Genomic DNA, 14,362 nt, shown 5'->3' on the forward strand with positions numbered 1-14,362 from the left:
GAATAATTGTGGTGAGTTTGCTGTTTAGTTAGCCATAGTTCATTATTCTTAGATTTGCCTTATAAAATGTTTTCATATTATTGAAACCTTCCTTTTTTAAACTAAGGTGTTTATGTTAGATTGCTGCTGGAGAGTACAGAAAGGAAGCCTCAGTAAGTGACATTTATCAACTAATTTAAGTCCATTTTTATTTTATTTTTTATAACTCACCTGTAATATCCTTCACTCAGTCTAACTATTTCACTCTCCTGTTGTTAAATGTCGATCAATACTATGACATCAGTTTAGTAAAACTCCTGAAATTCAGTTTTTGTTTTGATGTCATGGTGGCCCCCATCAGGCCACTCTTTTGATATTTATTTTAGATTGTACCCCTGTTCTGGTTTCCTTAAATAGGTTTAGACATTCATCTGGTTTCTGGTTTCCTTGGCTGCTTGTAGTGGATGCACTGTTGGTATTTTAGTACACGGCAAACTGAAGAGCTACGTGGTGTTAAGAAGCACACAAAAACTAACCCTGAACATGATGTTGCTAGTATCACATGAGTAATGATCATCATTGCATGTAATGAATCCCAGTTTTGTAAATATGATTCTGCTTTGGCCTACACTGTGAATCACACATTGTTGTTGGACTGATGTCACTGTGGCTATTGGGTTAGGGCTGCCAGAAAGTGTTTTCATTTGTCCATTTCAAAGAAACTGTTTCCTGCAGATTTAGTCCTAAATACATGTTTTTGTTTTTTAACAAGCTCTGGTTTTGATTAGGGGCACTTTTACAGGACCTCTATAGACATCTACAAACATCTGTAATGTTTTTTGTGCTTTTATTTTACTTGAAAATAAACCTAACCCAGAAATGATTTCCTTGGTCTCTATATAGTCTACATTAAAACTAATGCTCTGTAAATGATCCTGGGTGAGTGTACTAATATAGATGTTAAACATCTGGATTACTAGACACTGCAGGACAAAACCACAGACTTCTCTTCTCTCTGAGGATCTATCTCAGTATAACCCGGAAAAAAAAACTGAGTAAAAATCACAGTTGCAAGGGTATATTTTAGATGAAACACATTTACATTTATATTTAAAGAATGCATTTAGATATGACAGTTACGAGTGGTCCTTGCTAGTTTACTCTCCATTAAATATCAGTGTCCCCAAATTTGAAACAAGTCTTATTAAGGTCTATCACTGGTGCGTCAGTCAGTTTTATCTGGCTTTGATTGGTTATTCATTATCAGAATTAACTGACATCTTGGGGGTTGGAGTTGGGGAACAAAACAAAATGAAATACAAGCCATGCTCCAGTATCAAGCAGCTGTTACTTTGAGTATCATTTTTTTAAACATCTTTAATGAAGTAAAGAACAAGGTATCCGATTGACTCAAATGATTCAATTAATCTTACTTTCCATTGATTGCTTTCAATGTTTAGAGGTCCTGCAATGAAAATATGTTTTAGTATCTGTTGATAATAGCATTGATAAAAGTAACAATATAAACAATTCTCAGTGTTTGTTGGACCGTAATCTTTAGATGACAACCTTTATGCAACTTAATGAAGATCATACCTTCACAAATGATGACAACTGTCTTTTTAAAAGCACAATAACATTTATTAAAGTTAGAACAATAAGTTATGCAAAATTTGTTTAAAAAGGCACAACAAAGACCAAAAATCATTCCTTATACAGAGACGTGCAGTTATGTATAAAGTAAAATCTTAAGTCGTAATACTACTTGGCAAAAAAACTTAAGATAAATCTCAAAACCACTAAATACCTAAAAACACCAAATACATTCAATCTAAATCAAGATGTCTTGCTTAGCTGTGTACTTGGTTCAAATTTTAATCCATGCCCAATATTTTTCTCCACATTGCAAAACATTTGAACAGCACTTAGACCTGTGTCTACTATATCCTACTCTTTAAGTCAAATAAATTTAGTGAGTTTTAGATTTTGTACCTAAATGTATGAGTTTGTGAAAGATAAACTTACAATAGTAAGTTGCGTAAACTTTTTATTCATTTTGTCAAAGCTCCAAGATTTGAATAAAGTAGAGTTCCCATTGTGCTTGGTGGCATGTTACTTGTTATTGTAAGTTTATCTTTCACAAACTCACGCATTTATAAATTTTTTCAATTTAACTTTAACTTTTTAATTTATTTGAAGACTCAAATGTTTTACAGTGTATGTAGTGCAAACTATTTTGTTCATTCAAGGAAAATAGCTATTAACGTATCACTCAGAAAGTGTCTCCACAGATAATCATCTTTCTGAAGAAATCTGGTTACTCACCATGCGATTACAAAACATGTTTCAGAAGATATTAACATCCCAAGATTTAAAAAAAACTAATATGGACCAGTTACATGTGTTCTGCAGCATAAATCACATTTAAGTTGAGTAATAAAATTAGGTTCAATTGAATAAGTCTGCTCAGTTTACCTCGTCATCCATGCAGCTCACATTCATTCATTTTGGTCAGCAAATATATATTCAGGAAATGACTTTTATGTCGCTGCACCTTTTTGACACAAATCATGCTTTGTCCAGATTAAAGTAACCTTAGATAAGATTAATTAGAGTTAACATTATTTCATCATCTGAATGTCAAAAGCAACTACGCCATCAAATGAAAATCCTAAGTAAAAAGTGACTTTTTCATTTCCATAGGGCAAATAAGCAGAGTTTCGAGGAATTACTCTTATTTTGCTGTCTTTATGTCCACATTGGACATATAAGTTTTCATTCTCTGTCCACCCTTCAATCCGTTTCAGTTGCTGCACAACTTCCTGGGTTTTCCACACTTCCCCTCCGAGCCATTTTAGTTTTCTCTCACTCAGCGTTCCTTTGATCTGTTTTTCGATAGCACTTCTATGGACAATCTTGTTTAGACCTCTTGCCTTGGCCAGGAAGAAGTGTGTGACAATCCTACTTTTTCTCTGAGACATGTGTAGGAATTTATGTTCACATAGTCTCTGAAGAGCATCAATGGCCAACAGAAGGATCTGAGCATCAGCAGAACTCACTTCTTTACTGTTTTCAGGCCAAAACAGGAGAGAGAGAAGAAAGAGGGCACTTGCTTTTGACATGTCTTTTCCTTTTGCCTTAAATCCTTTGCTGAGATCTTGTAATTGCTTGAGGGATAAGAGCTTTGAGGATCCAGGTAGGATACAGTTAAGAGCTACCTGGCAAAAAATGACATTAGTGAGCTCCGTTTCATCAAGATCCTTCCATGTCAGGTTTTCTGGATACATGTCCATAATCTCCTCTAGTTTTTTTCCAGCCCTCATTCGGTCTTTGTCATAGAGTAAAGAGAGGATTGATGTAACATTTCCTCCTCCAAGCTTGTAGGTTCTCATCTGTCTTTGGAAAGATGAGAGTACGTTTCCAGGATTTTTTATATCAGTGCTCAGACTTTCAGCTGCTTGATTCATCTCCTCTTGTATAACACAGAAAAATCCAGCATAAACAGCACTTTTCCTTGTCAACCATTCTCTTGGATTATAAACCTGCTCTGGATCTCTTGCATCAAGTTCCTCATCTTCTTCACTGATGTCAGTCTGAAAGTAGCTCAGATCTTCAGAAATGCATTCCAGAGCCTGTCTCAAGCTCTTTTCCAACCCTTTCAGCTCCGGATGAAATTCCTGCCAGGGTATTCTGACTTCTTCTGGTATGTAGTCTGTTATTAGGTAGTTCATCAGCTGTGAATATCCAGTTGTTTTTGAAAAAACATCAACTCCTGACAAGAACTTAAGCAGCCTGCAGCCAACATCCACTTCCCCATAGTATGAACTATTAAGTATGACTGTCTCTTTTTTTGGTGTTTTTTCAGAGGCTCGAAAAGCAGATATTCCCTTCAGGGCAAAACGTATGATTTCAACCCCCCTTTTGGGGGAAGGCTCTTTTTCTTCAAGGGTGTCATACAAATGGTAAAACCACCACTTGTACACTTGACCCAGTGTGTCAAGGATGAATGTGTCATGGGGAGACAATGATTTCGCTTCCTGTGCCCACTTAAGAGCCTCCTCAAATCTCTTATTGGTGTAAAGCAGCCGGGCAAGTTGTTGTGCCACATAAGCATCTTTTCCCAAAGCTATGAATGCAGCTTTCATCAAGTCAACAGCTTTCTGAACACCACCTTCTTCAATTTGGACTTCCTCAATTAGTGGAGAAAAAGTTGTGTCCTTTGGGTCACCTCTGCTTTTTTTATTGCGTCTAATGAAGAGAGCTCTTATAACCTTAAGGAATTGGTCTCTGTCAAACCTGTGATTGATGAGTACATCATCTTTGATGAGCTCTGTGGCAATAGAGCTTTGAGGCATATTGACAGAGAGCTGGCTCAAGATTTCTTTGGCCACAAGCAGATGAATGATACGGATTGACTGGATGTGTGTTGAACTGTCTCTAAGATGGATGAAAATTAATTTGGCCTCATCACTGAGGTGATCAACAAAGGCATGGTACCGAGTTTCAACCACATGCAGACCAATGCCCAGATATGCCTCGCAGTGAGAAACAGATATGTAGGAATCCTTTACATAACAATTTAGTAAAGCCACAAATCTGATGAGGCGAGTGATCAGTGATGTATGATCAATTTTATCTAAAAGATTTTTAACAAAATCCTTTATGTAGCTTGGTTGGAACTCATTGCTCATAAGAACAAACGTGAGGATGAATTTGAAGTCCAAGTCTTCAAACTGATATTTGAGTTCCTCACTTTTTTTCAGGAATAAAGATTTTTCCTGATCTGACAGTTTGTGGGTGACCGCTACTGTTTGAGATGGTGATGCCCTGCACATTCTTTCTGGATCATTTGATCTGTTGCAGATGAGCAGGATGAAGCACAACATTGACGGATTTATCTTTTTGATTGCAATGGCATTTCCCAGATGTCGTCGAAGATCATCAATGTAATCTGGATTTTGGTCCTCCAGTAGGAGAAGCACAGGAAGACAGTTGTTTTTATCATTCTCATCGTGTTCTCTCAGTTTCACTGCATGCTCACAAAGAGTAGTGGCTTCTTTTGACTGTTTCACAACTGCAGATCGTAGTATTGTCCTTCTACTCCAGAGCATCTGTCGTGCCACGGTGCTTCCCCCACTGCCAGGATGATGATATATATTCACACTTTCAATGGGACGCACAGCTTTGTGACGATGAACCACATTGTCCAGGATTGTATTTGCTTCCTTGTAGGCATCCCGTTCAATGATGTTTCCACATTTGTGCTTTTCAGCAAGCCAGAAGTTAATCCAGTTAATTTTTCCACCATGGTAGAAGTAGAGTTCAGTTTCTTTGATTTCGCTCTCACTCATGATTTCTAGGTTTGTGTCATCACACTGGTCAACGCTGATGATCTCCAACGAGTCTAGCATAGCCTCATCAACAGACTTCAAGAAACACAAACCCCGATTTGAGACTGGTAGTTTCCTTTGTGGTTGATTCTTTGATAGCTGAATGCTTTGAACTGTTGCATCCACATGACTCAGTGGCATGTCAACAATGCTGATTTCTTTGAGTTCAGAAATGGGACAAGAAATCTGAGCAAGACTTGACCATTTTCTATAGGTTTCCTTAGATTCTGCAATGATAACTAAACAATTATACCCATTCATTTCTGCATAAAACTCATGAAAAGTCTCAACAAGAGGCTGTTCAACATCAGACATGAGCAGAAAGATAACAACAAATGAATTCCAGGGGAGGATTTCATTGCAAATTAGGGACACAGCTTTTTTCATCTTTTTTTTTCTTGTTTTAATCCAAGTTTCTTCATCGCTGGGAACATTGTTGCCAGGGAAGTTGTTTCGGCCATTGCAATAGATCCAACTAACTCGATCAAAGAGCTTTAAAGAAGCAATAAGATCAGCATTTTCCAGTCTTTTGTTGTTTTCATAGTCATTGAGGAAATGTGGGGTTACAGCTTTCTGCTCCTTGTATTTACCATAAAGGCCAGATGTTTCAGAATCAGGGTCAAAGTCAAACACACAAAAAAGTTTCATGTTAACCAAGAAGGTTATGTTGTCAAGATCTTCTGGCTGTATTTTATTTGCGACAACAATGTAAAAGAGAGAATTGTCCATGTGTGTTTTCCCTCCGGTCAGAAGGATGGACAGCTTTCTCTTTTGGTCTTCTCTGAATTCCAGAGGTGATTGGTTGGCTGAGGACTCGGCCTCCTCCCTTTGTTGATCCTTCTCTCTCAGATCTTGAATAAAACAAATTAGTTCGTCATCAGATATCCGTGGTGTGTTGGCCCCGACCCGTTGATAGGGGATTTGCTCTTCACATTTCACTTTGCCATCTTTCTCAGAGAACTTTGGGACACCAACAGAGTATAGTTTACCTTTAACAATGCTGGCTTTTGGGACAATGTCATATTCAACAATCCATGTTTTCTCAGCATTTTCCTTATCAAGGACCTCAATGAAGCAGGGGTTCCTGATGCATTTCCTAGCATCAATTTGGTGATTTGAGCCTTTAAAGCATTTTTCAATGTAATCTAATGCATCCACAAAATCTTCTTGACTTTGGACTGGTATCCCTATGATTTCACCATGCCTGTGTGTGGATTTGACTTTATCCATTATGCCAAAATGAATTGTTCCATTGGCTCTCATATTCATACAGGCACATGCAAATCTCAGGACTTCATTTGCTACTTTTGTTTTAAGTCTTCTTGAGTCCAGTTTGTGCGCAGTTTCTAGTGACTTATATTCATGACATGGAACAATCATGTTTTCAGGTCCCGTCTCTGGGGGAAGCGAATTGTGCTTCACATATCTGAAGTTTGTTGGACGCTGGTCAAATTTTCGATACTGACAGGAACCCACTCCAGACTTTAAAATGTCATTGAATGAAGTGGTGCCAACGTTTTGCATCTCTCTGTCAGGTGTTTCTTCTGACACAAAAACATTTTCTTTTTTGTCATGTTTTGTATTGCTACTTGTTTTGCTCTGTTCTGTCTTTAACAGATCATCTCTTTTCTTGAGTAAAAGCTCAATTTGACCACTTTTCATTCCAATAGTTTTGCTGAGATAATCCCTCTGTAGAGCTGTGAGAACTGATCCAGTCACTTCTTCTTCATTCAGCTTCAGTATGTACTGTTCTTTTATTCCAATGGATTTCAGCCATGAGCTCACATGAGATTCAGTCCAGGAGCTAAAAGGCAGTTTATGCCACTCTGCTGGATAAAAGTGTTTAAATCAAGTGTTAAAATTGATATTTCTTTTGAACAATGCTTATCTTCTCTTAGTTGTAAACAAAATATCCAATTCATAGTAATTACAAAACACAAAAGTATAAGCTGCACAATTTTCATCCAAATTCTTAAATAAACTTAGAATAAACTTCTTTACAGCAATTACCAACAAATAGCTTTTTTACTTAACCACACAAAATGAGTACTCATTTAAAAACTTAAAAATATATTCTCTTATAATTTACTGCAATACACAGTTGTAATCAAAATCTAGAACACACATTTCTATAGCTTTCTTAACTGCATAGACCTGAGTCTTTTATTTAGTTTTTCTTTGTTGTTGTGTTTACTTTATCTTACTTACCCAAATCTGCAGACTGGCAATCCATTTTACTTGATGCCTGTAGGGGTAAATAATATACCAAATATTAATCTCTACATTTCCTGCATATATATATATAAAATTGCATAAAAATACAAAATTACACATATATTAGGTGTGCAGATTGATCAGCCACTGATCATAATCTGCCAATTTCTGTGAACAGGTGTACGATCGGTGATAGCGGTCACTRTCTTGTTGCAGATCACCAAAACCGATCACCTGTATGTCACCTCACAGACTGCGTGTGCAGCTCATTTCCTCTTTCCTTCACACTACGCAAGCGACGTCATGTGGAACTTCAACGCCTAGAGTGAATGGGGAAGTTCGCGTGTTGCGACGAAAAATTACCTCGGGGGTGAAGCGCGTCAAAATCAATCAACACAACAAATCTAATATGACATTTAAAAAACAAACACTTGACTGAGTTTGTCCATATTGAGGCTCACTGCAGAAAAAAAGGGACATCCGGAGCGACCAGATAGCAGGTAAAGCAGCGCACATCTACCAATACTCACTCGGAGTTGCATGACGGACAGAAAGTTTAACAAATAACCCGAAAAATAATCTAAGTCAACGAGTTGGTGGTGTTAGACGCTGTTTCGCTCTCACTGTTGGGCCACCGCTAAGCACTACTGGTAGTAATATTTATTACTACAAATAGAACACCGTTTCTGCTCCATCCAGAAGTGAACTCTCTGCTCAAACCTCTGCTTAAACCTGCAGCATGCAACTTAAACAAAACAAAAAAAAAGATTTTACATATGTAATAAAACTTTCACGATGTCCAAACATGAGATAGGTAATCTCTGGGGGAAAGGGGAATTAAAAAAATCAATCTCCTCTGCCTCCTCCCTGTGTTCTGTAGAATTACACAGCTCTGTCAGAAACAACTGATCAGAGCCATCATTAATTAGCTAGCCATGCTCTTAGGAAATTTTGATTTAATAACACAGGATTGTTTATTTTGATGCAGACTGCGTTTGACTTTGAATTAATGCTTCCTTTTTTCTTGACGTTACTTGATATAGGCAGTGTTGAGATTTATTTGAATCATGCATAATTTATGGTACTGAGAACCTTACTGTTAAATATTACTTTACTGTTTGCATGTTTTTCAGATGTCCTTTTGACTGAATAGCTGCTGTATTGTGCCTGCAAGTATTTTGCATGTTTATGTCTAAATTAGGTGAATTTATTACCAGATATTTTTTTAATTTAGATAGATCACATAGTAGCACTTATACCTAAAGCAAAAAATTAACAGCCAATCCAGGTGATCGGTAATGATCTGTGGTCGGCAGTGATCGACCCCAATGAGTGATCGGAATTGGCAGCAAAAAAACCTGATCGGAGCATCCCTAATATAGATACAACAATTACATGAAGATACAAAATCATAGTCATATTACCTGGCATAGCCGTAGTATTCTATGAACTTACCATGTTCAGCTTAAGACCTGGACCAACATCAGTGTCGTCAGTAATTCAGCCATGTTGGAGAAACAGTAAAATTAGCTGACAATGCCTCGGATACATCTGTATACATATATGTGGTACTCCTCAGGAAGGGAACTGGACTGGATTGTTTGCCCTACTGTCTTTTGCAAAAATGGTAGAAAAATACTTTATTTACGCATAACATACACATTCATACACACATACATGCATATACACATGTATATCTGCTATCTGGTTGTGTCTCCTTTAAAATTATAAAATCTTTTCAAATTCAAACGGTGTGCAATAATTGTTTACTACACAATTGTAAAACTCTTTAAAACATTAAGTGTTCAATAACAAAAGAAAGTATTGATTTCCTGATAATCTGGCTCACTGATCTCAGCAGTTTATATTTTAGTTGTAGGTTTCTCCTCATGCTCAAGAGATGATGCAGTTTTATATGAATTAGATACAAATATGCATGACCTGACAATAGTAAATCTAGGTTCTAAATCTAAAAAGAGGAGTCTTTCTGTAATAATCAAAAGCTACATATTGTTTTTTCACTGATGCAGGAAGTAATCAATAACTGTTTTGTGAAAAAAGTTGTGTTTCTTCTGTTACGTGTCCTCTTCCTTTTCCTGGTTTTATTCAAATTTGCTAAACATTATACAACAAAAAACCTAAATAAAGTACTTTCAGGTGTATAACTTGAATACATTAAAGCAGATTGTCCTTTTTGTATTGTAAAAGACTTGACAAATTCATTGTACTTATCTGTGCTAATTGTGCAGGCAGTAATTTGGAAGAATCTTGTCTCCTGTCCTAAAATAGCATGAAATTCACTTTTTTTTCCTTGCCACTAGTGGCATTTATTTTGAAATGAATCCAAAACAGAACTCATTTCCCAAAAAAGTACAGATGAGGGCTGGGGGAAGACATGCAACCAAGGAAAAAGAGTCGAAACTCACTAACTCCGTTAGAGTCCTCAGCCGTGACTGTTCATACCCCTGTCCCGCTGCATGATGCAAGGTAGCGTACAGTGTTATGTCTGCCACCACGACACTTGACGAAAACAATGAGCATGCTCGCTGATATATATTAATTAAATAGAAGGATAGCTACTGCACTATAAGAATAGCATTACAAGAATAAAGAACGGCTCCCATTGAGGCCTTCAGTCCTATCGTTCTTAGACAAGAGCCGTTCAGAAGAATCGGATCGTTCCTGAATGTCACATCACTATAGTGCAGACTTTGGTCACAGCGTTGTGACACATGTGCCACTGCACAATAACAACTTTTTCTTCATCGCAAATGCAATTTGCCACTGCACAGCAAGCTTTGCTAACATTACATAGCCTACCTTGCTTTGAGCGTCCTTTCCAATTCACGATAAAAGTTGGACATAGTCTCCACCGTCTGTGAAAGCGAAGCGCTGCTGCATGTCGCCATATCTTATGATTTATGCAGCGGGATTCTATTATGACGATTAGACAGACATATTCTCCCGCTCAGAGGAAAACACTGCGCACTATCTTGAAGTGCCGCGTGCTAATGAAAAGAGGATGGAGGAGGCGATAGGCGTCTTCTTCTTGATTTTTAATGGCGGGTGAGATCTAATGTTAAGATGCATTATCGCCATCTTCTGTGGTGGAGTGGAGACCAGAGTATATTATGAGGGGCCGTTTAGGACAAAATCTATGCTTTATCTCTCACACACTACGAAAGACTCACGCACACTCAAAAAATACTCAAATTGCGTATACACATTCCTAAAATGTCACACACGCAAACAAATTTTCTCCCACACGCATACACAAATTCCCAAAATTGCACACGCACACAAATCTTATCTTTCTCACACACATACACTGTACTAACATCTCGCACACACAAAATACTAAAATTGCGCACATACACTATTAAAATATCACACACGCAAACATTTTTTTTGTCACGCATACATAAGACTAAGATTGCACATATAAACTAATAAAATATAGACTCATTTTTTGTATGTGAGAGACTCAGTTTTGTATACGTGAGAGACATTTTTTGTGTGAGAGGTGTCACGGAAGAGGCGGGGCATAATTTGGAGATCAGAAAGCGCATGCGTTATACCACGTTGAAGTTAGCTTCAAGTTGTTTATTGGAGCTCCACGGTGCAAACGGCGTTTAGCTCAAGGTTAATCCGATATATGAACGCTAAATTCGGCCAGCCATTCTCTACCGCTCCCTCCTCAAGCGCTTGGAGGTTCACCTAGGGCTCACTCCGGTTCTAACGCCGGTTATTAGGACGCTTACTCCGGTTCTAACGCCGACTATAACCCTGGCTGGTTCTAAGGCCGCTTACTCTGGCTCTAAGGCTGGCCGAAATTACCGTTCATAAATCGGATTAACCTTGAGCTAAATGCAGCTTGCACCGTGGAACTCCAATATCCAACTTAGTTTAAATTTCAACTTTATTTGGAGAAATAAATSTCATTATATTGCAAAACAGGATTTGATTAAATCATATGAAGATGGTGGAGGCAATGCCATAGATTTTGATGTTATGAATGGAATGTTAAAAATAAAATGGCTTAAATTGTGTTTGCAGAATCTAAATTCCATTTGGTTYGTTATTCCCARTATKGTCTTTAAAAACTTGGGTGGACTTGATTTCCTRTTAAGATGYGATTTTGATCTTAGAAGATTACCAGTTAAACTTTCAGATTTTCATCAACAGGCTCTCCTGTATTGGAAGCTCATCTTCAAACACAACTTCACTCCACAYAACACTYCAATATKGAACAATAGATATATATTGATCAATAGAAAATCGTTTTTTATTGAGAATTGGTTTTGTAAAGGTGTGTGGGCTGTTGCTCACTTTTTGGATGCAAATGGTGACATATTACAACATTCTGAGTTTTGTGACAAATTTCAWTTATATTGTACCCWAGCAAAATACAAAAAAATCATCAAAGCCTTCCCTCGTCAACTTGTATCCATGGTCAGACAAGATTTATTGTATTCGATGGTTTGTCCYCGTTTAAGGACTCTTGATTGAAAATGTTGATTTTTGTGATGTCAAATGCAACAATAAGTTTATAAGAAGCCATTTATCTAGTTATTGTGCCACCGATGTGCTTAAAAGAGAGTATATCCTTAGAGACTTCAACAAAGAACAAATTAAAAAGATTAGATCAAAATATTTATGTTTTCCACTTCCTGCCAAAATAAAAGATATGCAATTTAAAATTTTAAACAAAATTTATCCAACTAACAACTTCCTGAGAGACAGGTTTAAAATGGATGTGGACAAGTGTGGATTCTGTGAAAAAGTTACTGAAGATTTAAATCAGCTGTTTTTCTCGTGTGAAGTGGTTCAGGCTTTTTGGCAAAAGATCTTCATCAGTTTATTCTCAGCCATGGTATACAATTAGCAGATATAACCATACAAGATGTTAAATTTGGTTTCTTCATCAATGATCACTTCATTGACTATGGAATAAATAATGTTTTATTGTTAGCTAAATTTCATATACACAAATGTCGCTTCTCTAAAACTATTCCCAACTTTAGACAGTGGATGAATGATTTAAACTTGTTCTATAAATCTTTAAGTCTTGTAAAGTCAAAACATGCTTTTAAGTTGTCCAATTTTTTGAAACGTTTCATACTATAATGTACTGCCCTGTTGTATGTTTTTTTTATTTTTTATATTTGTTTCATTCTCTTTTCCTCTGTCCCAGTTGTCTGGCTCTGTTGTCATTTTGTTCTCTGATCTTATAATGTATACATTACGGTACCTTTATGGAGCTGATTGTATGTTTATATTATAATAATAAAAAAATTAAAAAAAAAAACTCCAATATCCAACTTGAAGCCAACTTCACTGTGTTATAACGCATGCGCGATCTGATCTAAAAATTATGCCCCGCCTCTTCCATGACACCCCTCAAGATACAAAACTTGAGTCCCTCACACACACAGAACTGAGTCTCTCGCATACAAAAAATTAGTCTATATTTTATTAATTTATATGTGCAGTCTTAGTCTTATGCGTGTGACAAAAAAATGTTTGCGTGTGTGATAATTTAGTAGTGAATGTGTGCAATTTTTGAAAGATAGAATGTGTGTGCGTGTGCGACATCTTAGTCGTGTGTATACGCAATTTTAGTATTTTTTGAGTGTGCAAGTCTTTTGTAGTGTGCGAGACAAAACATTGTCCTAAACGGCCTCTCAGTATTTCCCTCTTTTTATCTCAAGATAAATTCTTATAATCCCGTTTACTTCAAAAATTTTATAACCGATTTATCTTAAATGTTTAACATCCTATTCATTCTTAATGTCTCCATAAAATTTACATGACTGTTTAATTATGTAAAGCACTTTGAAATGCCTTGCTACTGAAATGTGCTGTACAAATAAAATTTGATATTTCCTAATTTCTTGTTTTAACTTTCCTTTCCTCAAGGAAAAACCTCAAGGTTCTGGTTCTGATGGATCAAATAAATCCAGTCTTAAAATTTCCAAGCCCAATCATAACTACTCAGATCATAAACAGTTTGAATAGGACTCATTTGACCTGCCATCTCCCTCCTATAAATCAGTCTTTAAAAGCCTCAGTGTATGTTTAATGAGCTTTCCAGCTTACAGCTAGAATTGGCTCAAATTGTTTCCTTCAACCAATGTAAAGTTTCTACTAGATGTGTTCAAAGCACAAATGTCAGTTACAAAAGTTTGACTCCAGATAGAATTTCTCAAACTCTACAAAGGAAAACTCAATGACAAATATTTTATTCCTTTGGTTCAGATACATCAGAAAGGTCAGTTTCAGTAGCRGTTGCATTTGTCACTGTAGAGGTGGTGCCAGTGTAACCAGATTTGGTGTTGGCCATTGGCACTTCTAAGGATTTCAGCATGAACTTGTTGGTCGCTTCATCGTGAAGTCCTGCTTCCTCAAAGTCACCTGAAAAATGCAGAAAGCATTTACAGGGTCAGTTTACAGACTCAGTAAGATGTTAAGACAGTACCTTCCAGTCCAGTTTCATTTTCAGCATCTAGTTCAGAGGTCGAGTGCTCATGAATCAGTCCCTTTCATGCATCTGGAAGACAGATATCATTTCATCAAGAGCTATGCCTTTTAAATATTCACCATCTTAAACCCACCAGTTTTGTAGATTCCACTTCTCCAGTGGCTGCCATACAGTGTCGGTCTGTAAAGTTTCTGGATGACACTAGGGAGCTCCTCAAAATGAAGATGTCCACTTTTACTTGATGGCAAGACGGTCAGGGGACCCACTCTGGCCTCTTGCTCCCACAGAGCTGAAAAAA

General features: G+C 37.0%; 2 protein-coding genes across 8 annotated transcripts in view; both read right to left on the reverse strand.

Annotated features, from left to right (window-relative positions):
- LOC103469289 (protein Njmu-R1-like) overlaps nucleotides 1–14,362 on the reverse strand; it is a 36,900-nt gene that overhangs the window by 18,831 nt on the left and 3,707 nt on the right. The gene's annotated exons all lie outside the window — the stretch shown is intronic.
- On the reverse strand, nucleotides 7–10,644 carry LOC103469287 (sterile alpha motif domain-containing protein 9-like). 7 transcript variants are annotated; one of them, XM_017306333.1, is made up of 5 exons: nucleotides 10,404–10,644; nucleotides 10,010–10,056; nucleotides 9,039–9,055; nucleotides 7,578–7,614; nucleotides 7–7,198 (listed from the first exon to the last, which is right to left on the reverse strand). In XM_017306333.1, the coding sequence occupies exons 3-5, from the start codon at nucleotides 9,039–9,041 to the stop codon at nucleotides 2,601–2,603; spliced, it is 4,638 nt and encodes a 1,545-aa protein (XP_017161822.1). In that variant the 5' UTR covers nucleotides 9,042–9,055; nucleotides 10,010–10,056; nucleotides 10,404–10,644; the 3' UTR covers nucleotides 7–2,600. The 7 variants fall into 7 exon arrangements, with proteins under 7 accessions (XP_017161822.1, XP_017161820.1, XP_008415088.1 ...); XM_017306331.1 differs by having other exon boundaries at nucleotides 9,039–9,196; XM_008416866.2 differs by lacking the exon at nucleotides 10,010–10,056 and having other exon boundaries at nucleotides 7–7,195.

This window comes from Poecilia reticulata, linkage group LG8 (genome assembly GCF_000633615.1).
Source record: "Poecilia reticulata strain Guanapo linkage group LG8, Guppy_female_1.0+MT, whole genome shotgun sequence".
Taxonomy (NCBI): domain Eukaryota; kingdom Metazoa; phylum Chordata; class Actinopteri; order Cyprinodontiformes; family Poeciliidae; genus Poecilia; species Poecilia reticulata.